Source organism: Nyctibius grandis, chromosome Z, assembly GCF_013368605.1.
Source record: "Nyctibius grandis isolate bNycGra1 chromosome Z, bNycGra1.pri, whole genome shotgun sequence".
NCBI lineage: Eukaryota > Metazoa > Chordata > Aves > Nyctibiiformes > Nyctibiidae > Nyctibius > Nyctibius grandis.
In genome coordinates, this window is record NC_090695.1 from 45,604,720 (window position 1) to 45,617,426 (window position 12,707).

Sequence of the window (12,707 nt, forward strand, 5' to 3'; positions counted from 1 at the left end):
AAACTTGATTTGAAGATGCATAGGTTTGGTAACTGGCTGCTTAGCATCAGAGATGCTCAGCATGAATACATAGAGCCTATAGGCTTGCGTAACATGGGACACTCAGGAAAATTAATTCTAATTAATTTGTACAGTGGATTAGTTAAACATCAAAATATTCCTTTGTCAATATTCTCACAAGAAATTAAGATGAGAGTTTAAGTTACTTTAGGTTAATTCACTTCACTTGCAGCCCTGCAAGTATTTAACATTGTTTAAGTGATCCCCTGTAAAACTCATACTTTTGCTAATTTAATTAAATTTACCTGAGTATCTAAGTATAGACAAGACATTAAAAAGGAAGTGGTTATTAAACTACCACTTCTCTGGAAAATAGGAAGGATGCAACTTATCTAGCTTTGTTTAATCATAGACATCCTCAGTTAATGAATAAAGGCTCCGATGTACTTATTTGAAATGTAGTCTCGCATGAATTCTGTTCAGCTGGGAGAGAAAGGAGAGGGAAGTCACCTCTTCTAGAGAAATGACCAAAAGAGTTATGATCAGGTACATATTACTGTATCTGCCAAAGAATATATATATGGGACATCAGAATAAATTTAAAATGAACTGCACAACTTTATGAAATGTTCAATTTTTATATTTACACTGTAATTAGTACAAAATTGCCTTTTTAAGTTTTCTGTATCACAAGACAGTATCTACTGGACTTGATATCCTAACATGTCAAAACAACTACTATGAAGTATGATAAAAGAATCTAGGAAGAGTTATAAAGAATAAGACACCATTTTCAAACTATACATAGTGTTTGCTTTTGCTTCTAAAAAGGTACTTATATCCCCAAAAAGGTTTTTAATTTTAAATAAGCAGGGCGGGCAGGGAGGGAGCAGGGGGGGAAGACTGGTTGTTGGTACTAAAGCCTTTACTGTAATAAACTAAATATATTTACAATTTATACAAATGTTTGACCTTCAACAAAAATACAAAAACGTATCACAAGATGCAAAACCAGGAAACAAGTTCATCTGAGACACCACTGCTCTACACAGGACAGAACGCAACTTGAACTGCAAGGAACAGAAAGGTATTTATCCCCCATATTCAGGCAATGAGAACAATTTGCATGAGGTCACAAAGAAAGAAAAAAATAAAAGGCTCTAATATTCTTCAGTAGACTTGGTTTTAAAAACTATGTCAAAAACCTAGGCTACATCTGTTCATCTTGCCTCTGTGTTCCGTTTGGTCCACGTAGCCAATATTTAGTTGCTGGATGTTGCCTTCTATTTTGAATAATCGGAGTAGTTTCATGGCAAGGTCTGGAACCTCAATACTTTTGTTCCTTTTTAAAAGGCAAAACCTTTCTACCTCTACAATTAAGAACAATTTTGGCCCAGTTCAACTTCTAAACATTATATCCCCATCATATTTTTCAGTAGATAACTTCATAGACTGTAGCCTTTTTGTCTCCAGAGCCAGTGACTATGTACTTATCATCCACAGAGATGTCACAGCTAAGCACTGACGAAGATTCTTTGGACTAGAAGAAAAATAGAAATATATTACAACATTAAAAAGAGAAGTCTGTTACCCTCATCTCAGCATCCCATTTTGGGTAGATCACATAGGTGAAGATATCTGAGTCCCCTCTTAGGACTCTGAGTGTTCTAGTTTTTTCTTTAAAAGCATCATCATCCTCACCTGGAAGATACTGGCTCCGTAAGGAGTTCTCCATGCATTAAGAAGGTTATCTTTCCCAGTACTCACAAACCATTTACCTAAAATATAAAACAGAAGGACTATGACAACATATGAAACTGACATCCGACAGATTTGGGCTTTTCAGCTCACATCTATGAAATCTGTTAACTAATTACCATTACAAAAGCTCTCACCGCTAATCAACATAGTACTTTTGCTCACAATCAGTGTGGACATTCATGCTTTTGCAGTGTGTTACATACCAGGAAATCCCTAGACTCTAAATAGAAATAGCTTTTTACACACAAATCGACTCTCACAGCAGCCTTTAGACAAATGGAAGGTTGCTTGTAGGTAAGTACGTTGGAATGCATAAAGTAGAGATATTTATTGATAACTTAAGAAACTGAGACACTAAATAAGTCTTGATTATCAAATGAGTTATGACTATGTAATAACTAATTAGCAAAGCATGAATTAGAGCCCTGACCTCCAGCTCTGTGTTAAGGGCAACTTACCACAGTAAGCAAACTTGAGTGACAATACACAACTCTCATGAAGGTGCAGTTGATATTTGTCTGGTTTATTTACATGTAGCACTTCTACATTGCTGCTTTCCATTCCCACAGCTAGCCATTCACCAGTAGGACAATAACCAAGGGAAAATATCTGAAAATTAAACCACATTCACACTTCTTATTTTTTCCTACAGATACACTTTTTATTTTTTTCTACAGTGGTTAAATTAATTGGGAGAGGAAGAGAGAGAGAAGTGCCAAATAAAATTCACATAGTTCAATAGCAAGACTGCTGTTCAAAATTCAAGTGACTAAATAACCCCTGTTCTTACCTATTAACTTAGAAAAATAGGAAAAGAGAATAGTGTCAGGCTATTGTTTTGTTCTGGAAGCAAAACATATGAAAGCTCCAAAATGTTGTGTTGTGTGCAGCCAAAAGGAAAAGAGGGAATAACCTGCCAGTTGCACTGGGCTCAATCTCAGCTTTCATTCTGAATGTTTCCCTCCCACCACCCCACCCTTCCCCCTCCCTGTCCCAAGCAGTAGGAAAATTCAGTTACCTGTGATGTGAAATCGTGCTGCTGTAGCTGTCTCCCCTCTCTCAAGTCCCAGGATCTGACAGTGTTATCCAAACCTCCTGTCCAGAGCTTGGTACCATCATTAGAAATGTCAATACAGCTGGCTCCATCTGTGTGGCCCTGGAATTGCCTGATAAAACAAACCAGATTGAATAATGATTTCCTGCCAGAGCTCAAGGTAAACACTGTTGTGGTGTTAGTTTTGGACCCTGTATGTGTGTGTCATCTCTTCTGTGTCTGCTGATGGGCAAAAATCAGTCCCTCCCTGTTACTGAGCATGAAATACAACAGTATTACAAAAACATTTTCCAGGTGCTAGAGAAATGAATTGCATCATGGCTATTTGAACAAAGTCAAATATTCCCTGTCAGGTTTTAAAAAGCAAAAAAAAAAAGTTTGTGAGAACACTAAAGTACAGTAACTATAGTTAAAAGCACCAAGGATAACTCAGATTAAAACAAGTGCTGAGGGAACAAAACTCCTCCAGTTTCAGAAAACAGCTTCTGTATTTTTCTTTGGCTGCAAGTCAAGGTGATAAATAATAAGCAGAGATATTAATAGGAAGGGATCCAGACAGAGATCAAGATAGTTAAACACAAGCATTGCTGAGTCAGTAAAGTTGCATTCTCTGTGGCAGGACATCACAAAAATCTAAATGGTGCAGTTTGTTTTAAAATCTTCTCATCAGTAATTCTCAGTTTTCAGCAACCAGAAGGTCATCTCAAGTTTTCCTTAATCCTTTGGCAAAAGCCTTCTGAGGCTCCTGCATTTTTCATCAGCGATTAGTTTTAGGGAAGTCCTATGCCTTAATGTGAAAGGTGGAGGGCGGGGGTGAAAAGACAACTACCTTGGGAATGAAGGGTATGAATCACTAAGAGCTGCCACAGAAAGGTCACGCAGCACATTTTGTTTTGTAGCTTTGGTCTCAAAATTCCATGTGTTATCAATTAGCAAGATCAGCCAGCAAGTGGTGGGAACACAGCAAACATTCAAAAGGCAAGAAGACAGTCACAGAATCACAGAATCACAGAATCACAGAATCACAGAATCACAGAATCACAGAATCACAGAATCACAGAATGTTAGGGATTGGAAGGGACCTCGAAAGATCATCTAGTCCAATCCCCCTGCCGGGGCAGGATTGCCTAGACCATATCACACAGGAACACGTCCAGGCGGGTTTTGAATGTCTCCAGAGAAGGAGACTCCACAACTTCTCTGGGCAGCCTGTTCCAGTGTTCAGTCACCCTCACCGTAAAGAAGTTTTTCCTCAAACTTAAGTGGAACCTCCTGTGTTCCAGCTTGCACCCATTGCCCCTTGTCCTGTCAAGGGATGTCACTGAGAAGAGCCTGGCTCCATCCTCTTGACACTTGCCCTTTACATATTTATAAACATTGATGAGGTCACCCCTCAGTCTCCTCTTCTCCAAGCTAAAGAGACCCAGCTCCCTCAGCCTCTCCTCATAAGGGAGATGTTCCACTCCCTTAATCATCTTCGTGGCTCTGCGCTGGACTCTCTCTAGCAGTTCCCTGTCCTTCTTGAACTGAGGGGCCCTGAACTGGACACAATATTCCAGATGCGGCCTCACCAGGGCAGAGTAGAGGGGGAGGAGAACCTCTCTTGACCTACTAACCACACCCCTTCTAATACACCCCACGATGCCATTGGCCTTCTTGGCCACAAGGGCACACTGCTGGCTCATGGTCATCCTGTTGCCCACTAGGACCCCCAGGTCCCTTTCCCCTACGCTGGTCTCCAACAGGTCTGTCCCCAACTTGTACTCATACATGGGGTTGTTCTTGCCCATATGCAGGACTCTACACTTGCCCTTGTTATATTTCATTAAATTTCTCCCCGCCCAACTCTCCAGCCTGTCCAGATCTCTCTGAATGGCTGCGCAGCCTTCCGTTGTGTCAGCCACTCCTCCCAGTTTGGTGTCATCAGCGAACTTGCTGACAGTGCACTCTAATCCCTCATCCAAGTCATTAATGAATATATTGAATAGAACTGGTCCCAGAACCGACCCTTGAGGGACTCCGCTAGACACAGACCTCCAACTGGACTCTGTCCCACTGACCACTACTCTCTGGCTTCTTTCCTTCAGCCAGTTCACAGATGGAAAGAGTGCACCTTTACAGAGACTAAGCATGCATAAGGTAAACTGAAGAATTTATATAACTAAAGTCTTCTTTGTTGACATAAAGTTCAACAGAAAGTAAAATTTGCATGCGCATTAATATGATTCTCGGCACATAAGTTTAGGCTAATTATTGATATACAGGAAATTTAATTGAAACACAGAAGACTAAGCAGATTCTTCAGTGTTTGTGTTCGGAACTTTTAAAATATCACAGCCTTTCTCAATTTAGGCTCTCTCTTCTCATAATATTGTACCACCACTACTCTGGTAAGCATAAACCAAAATTTATCTTCTAGTAAACCACACAGCTAGTTGCTAAGAGTCATTTCATACATGGCCCTATCTTTCCTTCTCTGTCATAGCACTAATGCTGAATATTGACCTGCCAGACACTTAACTCTTCTACTAAAATAAAGTCTAACAAAAGATTTCAAAAGTAATTTACATGGCAATCCATTTATTATACTCTTTGCAATCCATTCTAAAAGTTTTAAGATAAAATTCCCCCCAAAAACTCAAATACCTTTCTCTCATGAATGACCAAACATCAGTCCTTTATGCTCTGCTGAAGAACTGAGGGGATCCACGCTTGCAACCACTTTTGTAAGATTAATTTTATTACTTCACTACATCACTAAATAAGAAGTGAAAATTCTCTTTATTACTTAACAAGGCTTAAGACAAAGGAAAAGAACAAACTTCAAAGAGTTCCCTAAAAGGCATATTCAGTCTACATCACAAACTGGCAGAAATGCTGCATGTAGAAACCTGCAGACAAATCCCAACTAACCAAAGCCAACAGGAACTTTTACACTGGCTGCTGTAGGTTATGGAGCAACCCTTTAGGCCCTGAAAGCACATCTTCCAAGTCTAGGTTGAAGCTACCAAAACTAGTTTCTGCCCAACTTGTATGCAAACTGCATTCTTTGGATAAGAAATACTATTTACTTTGCTGCCATGAACAGGGACATAAATATTTATGTAACTGTTCAAAGAGTAACTTCTATTAAAGTTTTCTGTAAACACATAATGACTCACCTGACCAACGTCTGATTGTGCAGATCCCACACTGCGATGTTCCCATCACTGCAGCAGGAAAAGCACACCTTGGAATCAGGGCTGATAGCCAGAGCGTAGCAGGCAGGGGCTGAGGATGTCAGCTCTGCTTTTATACGCGGAGTTGGTGCTGCCAGGTCCCATATGGATAATGTGCTGGCTTCCCCGCCAACTATTAGGGTGCATCCATCAGGCAGCAATTTACAAGAGCGGATGTAGTTATCTCTGTTCTGTACAACACAAATCACCTCAGTTATGTTAATGCATGCCTGCCAATAATGACCATAATATGATTCTGACTGCATCCAAGCTTTAAACAGTACGCTATTTTTTACATTATCAAAGTACTGAAGAGGAACCAGCAGATCCTAAAAGGTTTCAGAAGCCTACTTCTCATCACTAACCAGAGGCTGCAGCTACAGAAACTAAACTGCAGACTCCTGTTGCCACAGTCTACTCTGTTTTAAACCTGACGAATGGCAAGTCTTCCATGTCATTACACAAAACCAAAGCCAAAGTAAGCTTGCATTTCTGCAAGTGCACACCATCAGCTAAGGTCACCAACAATATAAATATTAAAGCAAATGACCTTTCATTTGACATTTAGGCAACCCTATATGAAAATGTAGTTCAAGAGTCATGCCTTTCAGGTTTTGGAGCTTTCTTTCAAATACTATTTTGCATTCACCGTTTTAAATTTAAAATATTAAGTATTCTCATACTGGTCCTGGATTTATGTTGGTCCTTTGTTGTTCAACATGACTCTTATCATACTTATATTATTAGTTTCACATTTGTGATACTATTGCTGATTGAGAAGTATTACAGGGGATTTAGAGGCAGAAAACATTTCAACATTCACTTATTACAAGCTTGACTACTTAAGTGTGTTGGATGTCCATTTCTCTGTAACAGCTGCCAAACTAACATGGTGACAGTTCTTTAGGAAACAGAGGGTTAAGATCTCTAACTAAAACCATACAAAAAAACCCACTGCAAGAAGTAGTCAACAGCATTCCTGTTACTACTTCTTTTTTTTTAATTAACAGCAAAGGAGCAGTATGTAGTGTAGTGGAAATGTTGGCTTAGTCAGCCATTACTGCTCTACTACTAAAACGAAGGCAGCTAGGACTGTGCATCCAGACACATGCCTGCCACAGAACAGAATACATATTCAACCATACGTTTACTACTAGACAGCTAACATAATGGTAACAGCAAATAAAGGGTAAAGGCTAAAAAAAAACAAAACAAATCAAAAAACCCATCACATTTAATTGGATCAACATTGAAGCTAGAATCATTTTTATTCAGAATATATATTGCTGTGCTTTACGACACTAAGTCTTAGTTAACATTTCAGAAATGTCTATGCTACTTCTAATATAAGAAGCATCTTTTATTGAGTTGTTAATTTTTCTGAGTTAGCTTTTCAGCTATACTACCATATTCAGTCCCTTTTGTATCCTGCAGATGTGAAAACAATCAACCAAAATGTATAACTTGTGGATCACCAACAAAAGCATGGCAAGACTTCAAGTGACCTTGGTACATTGTCACATTATTTCATTATGTGGTTGCTACCCTCTTACAAAAACAGAGGTTGTCACTCCTGGTGTGAGTGAAACACCTAGGAAGGTTCTGTGCAACCCTGCATAAGCCAGGCTACGTTCCTTTTAAACTCATGCACAAAAATCAGCGTGACCAGAAGGAAAAATCAGGTATACTCTCTACTTAGAAATCTTATCTCATCTGTTATTTGACCCTTAGTAATGATATTTATCCCTAAACAAATCAGCACTCATCTCCGTAACTCCACCTGTCACGTGTTAAAAAAGATAGTTAAATACGTAAAGCAGGAAACAGAACTGCCTGTTACTTCCTTGTAATATGAATGAAATCCAGACAAGAACAGCTATTTCCTTATTGAGTCTCCAAGGAGAAGCTGCCCTTGTGCACAAGTTCCTGTTCACCTACCAGGCAGTCCAGCTGAGAGACAGGACTCTTGTTGCCAGGCTGGCTGATGTCCCAGACTTTGACGCACCCCTTCCCACCTGTGTACACGTGTCTTGTGGGGTTGCTGATGGTAACTGCACACACAACTTCCCCATGGTTCAGAGTGTTGATCTGACGGGCATGGCGAGGGATTCCTGGACCGATGAGGGCATCAGGAGGGAAAGGAACCGGCTGCATCTGACCATCTGCAGTAACGTGAAAGGAGTAGGCTCTTTTGGGGAAGGGAAAGAAAAGAGAAAACAAAAAAAAAAAATCAGCCAGTTACAGTGCCATAACACAAGAAAAACACAGTATTTTTTAATTTGATTTATTTGTCATTCTTTTCCTCACGAAAATCAGAGTTACAGTGCCAAGTAATACAGGCACAAAAAACCTCAGAGGGAGACAAGGATTCACAATAGGTATTTTCAGCTTGCCTCACTTACAGTATTCGTGCAGTGGGGAAACATGTTAAATTCTAGACTTCTGACTCTACAGACCAAGGTCGTGGCTGCTATTCTTCAGCTGCCTGGATAATCACAAGATCTTTCACGCCCTGGTTTCTAGCCAGCAGTTCCAAGTCTCAGCACCACTAGTCCTGCAGCAGCAATTCCTCACCAGGCACTAGTCTTTCAGCCTTCTTCCATGAGGCTTGAACCTGTTGTCTTGCTGTAGCACTAGCCAAAGTTCAACTTTTGCTCCATTTCTGCACCTCATCTTTAACATCAGCACCAGATGTGCTCACATGCCTCTCTCTCCAGCTGGTAACTAGTGCTTTAAACAGAAAATAGAAACATGCCAAGTGGCTGCACACACCTTTCATCAGAAAGCCGATACCATCTTCTCATAATTATGTTTTCTTGAGAAAGTATTTTGGAAAAGCTGAAAGGTTCAGTTTCCCAGGTAGTTTTGGCACTTCTGTAACACCTTTTATTTGTATTCAGCACATGATTTCAAGTGTATGGAAATTGAGGGTTGACAAAGTGAATCCCAGCACTGAATAAAAACACTCTTCCTTGGGGAAAGTGCACAAAATTATTTCTTCATGTTCACTGTAATGTTTAAAGTCAGCTCTACTCAAGGACCAGGGCACAAACAGCAGTTAATAAAGGTTTCAGGTGCAAGGGGTTTTCTTTGTTTGTTCTAAATAATAATAAAAATACTACTGCAAAACGCTAGTTTTTGTTATACCGGTGAGCTCCTTTTTTACTTCTTCTGTTTTAAGTACATCCATAACACATTAACAGCATTCTTCAAGAGGCCAAAGTAGATGAAAAATGGTGAAATATGAGTATCTTTTCTTTTTTTACTAATGAGCTACCATCTCCCTAGTGATACCTTTATTTTTGTAATATATTCTTGTGTTCAGAATTGCCCTTTCTTTTCCAAACGTACATTCTTCCTCAGAAATCTTCAGTAACTGTAGCTCAAGTATTAGTATTGCATCCCTCTTCCAAGGACCTGACAATACATAATTCAATTTAATCCTCTGTTCTGAGCTCTAAGCTAGTATTTCTGAAGTATTTTATTGCATGTTTCCAAGTATTGCACAGTTCTAAAGGAAGGAACAAGCAAGATGCCTGTATCTGTAATGGACATCACAAAGCAACTGAATACACTGAGAAGCAGAGCAGAAGATATTTCTTTAAATAAGATTGAGAAGTGCAGAGGTGAAAGAACTCTACAGTTCTTCCATGCAGAAGGTAACAGCAGCAACAGTCACCCCATGCAATATCAGTTTTCTCAGAAGGGAAAGGTAAAAACCGCTTAACAGTAACTGCTATTAAACAGAGAAGAAATTAATACTGCATATACATGCAATTCCTGTACCTCATTTATGTGTCATGGCTGGACAGGGGAGTTGAAAGCTGACTCAGAGAATACACAGAAATGGAGGATGAGCGAGTGCAAAAGATGACAAATCTTTTGTTGTCACAGAAATGTCAGGAATGGAAAATACAAGGTAGGAAATGAAGAACGAAGTTCAGTCCCTTACACATATAAAAGATGGACAGTATATCAAATGTATTTCTTCCCATGGGACCCTTTCTCTTTTTGTTGTATAAAGAATTACAGTAATGGTAAAGGCTTAACTAGAAATCTGTGTCATTTCTATGAAGAGGAGTAAAGACAGGACTGTCCCAATGTAGGTACTCACTAAACAGATGAGACACAGGATGGCAGAGGAAGCAGAAGAGGAGTGGAGAGAAGACTGCTTGAGGCTGAACAACTGCTCAGGTTCAGGTACAGAATGCAACTAAAGAGTCATAGCACTTAAGAGGCTGAAAAGCTGCACCCCATCCTGGGCTCCAGATCAAAGTCAGTTGCAGAATATTTGTTAGCAGTAAGAGTACACAGAACTGCACAACTTTGAAGTCTCAGCCTGCCCTTTATCATGGACAGAAGAAAAACAATTAATCAACTATTCAGTATTTTTTCCAGCATGTTTAAGATGAATAATCCACTTGTACATGATTTTTTTTTAATGGAAGGTTACAGCGTAAATGTTCTGTTCAATTCAAAATACCTAAATAACTGGTGTTTTGAAATGCTTCTCTGCATACACACAGCTTCTCAGTTCTTGTTGAGATGGGTGCGAGGAAGACAATAGGAACATGTTTCAAGTGCTTCATGCATACTGTAGAATTACGATGACTTGTCTGCTCTGAAACATCAGAGACTTACCCAGTGTACTTTTAATCATTAATTTTACCAGTATGGCTGTGTTTAAAGTGCAGTTATATGGATCATAACAGTAGTCTCTCTTTTTTGTCATCATGAGCAGGGATTTGCTTCCAAGACTGGTTGATCAGGACTCAGGATGACTGAGTTTGAGGGCCTCATAAACACATCAGCAATAGTTTCTTACAAGCTAAGACAGCTTTTTCTACAGTGCAAGTTATCAGCAATCCACTGTGTAAAGAAACGGCTACACATTGCCAAATCCCTCTGCCCCTGCCAAGACAAGCACACAAAAAAGAACATGTTCCTGTTTGCTTGAAGATGTGTGGCATGTTATGCCAACATCACCACTGTCAGCATGCTTATTTGGTCTAGTAACTTCTATCTACGAGGTATTACTGTATAACTTTTCATTATACATACCTTTTATTTTGAAAAAAACTTGCATCATAGGTGATAGGTGATACTAATACAACCCAGTTTCTCAGCTTAAATCTGGTCATTATGGCCCTCCAAATTCCAAGTAAGTATCAAATAAGTATATAATAAGTAACTATCCTCTGACATGCTGAGGAGAGTTCAGAATAATTAATTCATGCTCAAGAACATGGCAAATCAACTAAACTACCTGCAGCTACTCTAAGTATTCAGATTCATATAGAATCACAGAATCACAGAATCACAGAATGTTAGGGATTGGAAGGGACCTCGAAAGATCATCTAGTCCAATCCCCCTGCCGGGGCAGGATTGCCTAGACCATATCACACAGGAACGCGTCCAGGCGGGTTTTGAATGTCTCCAGAGAAGGAGACTCCACAACCTCTCTGGGCAGCCTGTTCCAGTGTTCAGTCACCCTTACAGTAAAGAAGTTTTTCCTCAAATTTAAGTGGAACCTCCTGTGCTCCAGCTTGCACCCATTGCCCCTTGTCCTGTCAAGGGATGTCACTGAGAAGAGCCTGGCTCCATCCTCATGACACTTGCCCTTTACATATTTATAAACATTAATGAGGTCACCCCTCAGTCTCCTCTTCTCTAAGCTAAAGAGACCCAGCTCCCTCAGCCTCTCCTCATAAGGGAGATGTTCCACCCCCTTAATCATCTTCGTGGCTCTGCGCTGGACTCTCTCTAGCAGTTCCCTGTCCTTCTTGAACTGAGGGGCCCAGAACTGGACACAATATTCCAGATGTGGCCTCACCAGGGCAGAGTAGAGGGGGAGGAGAACCTCTCTCGACCTGCTGACCACACCCCTTCTAATACACCCCACGATGCCATTGGCCTTCTTGGCCACAAGGGCACACTGCTGGCTCATGGTCATCCTGTTGTCCACTAGGACCCCCAGGTCCCTTTCCCCTACGCTGCTCTCCAACAGCTCTGTCCCCAACTTGTACTGGTACATGGGGTTGTTCTTGCCCATATGCAGGACTCTACACTTGCCCTTGTTATATTTCATTAAATTTCTCCCCGCCCAACTCTCCAGCCTGTCCAGGTCTCTCTGAATGGCTGCGCAGCCTTCCGGCATCTCAGCCACTCCTCCCAGTTTTGTGTCATCAGCGAACTTGCTGACAGCGCACTCTAATCCCTCATCCAAGTCATTAATGAATATATTGAATAGAACTGGTCCCAGAACCGACCCTTGCGGAACTCCGCTAGACACAGACCTCCAACTGGACTCTGTCCCGCTGACCACTACTCTCTGGCTTCTTTCCTTCAGCCAGTTCACAATCCACCTCACTACCCGATCATCCAGACCACACTTCCTCAGTTTAGCTGCGAGGATGCTGTGGGAGACCGTGTCAAACGCTTTACTGAAATCAAGATAGACCACATCCACAGCTTTACCATCATCTATCCACCGGGTAACATCCTCATAAAAGGCTATCAAGTTGGTTGAGCAAGACTTCCCGTTGGTGAAGCCATGTTGACTGCCCCTAATGATCCCCCTATCCTTGATGTGCCTAGAGACAGCACCAAACAATATAATGCATGCAATTCCTGCCTACTTAAAGTACCATGCCTTAAAAAAAAAAAAATCTTC

General features: G+C 40.6%; 1 protein-coding gene across 3 annotated transcripts in view; it reads right to left on the bottom strand.

Annotated features, from left to right (window-relative positions):
• Positions 1–658: 658 nt before the first annotated feature.
• The window catches only part of LOC137675816 (transducin-like enhancer protein 1), a 78,167-nt gene continuing 66,118 nt past the window's right edge, over positions 659–12,707 (bottom strand). For all 3 annotated transcript variants that reach the window (XM_068422041.1, XM_068422040.1, XM_068422038.1), the window contains exons 15-20: positions 7,972–8,221; positions 5,977–6,224; positions 2,780–2,927; positions 2,220–2,370; positions 1,702–1,778; positions 659–1,540 (exon numbers count right to left, since the gene is read on the bottom strand). In XM_068422041.1, the coding sequence (XP_068278142.1) occupies positions 1,433–1,540; positions 1,702–1,778; positions 2,220–2,370; positions 2,780–2,927; positions 5,977–6,224; positions 7,972–8,221 (982 nt within the window). In that variant the 3' untranslated portion in view covers positions 659–1,432. The remainder of the gene's footprint in view (positions 1,541–1,701; positions 1,779–2,219; positions 2,371–2,779; positions 2,928–5,976; positions 6,225–7,971; positions 8,222–12,707) is intronic.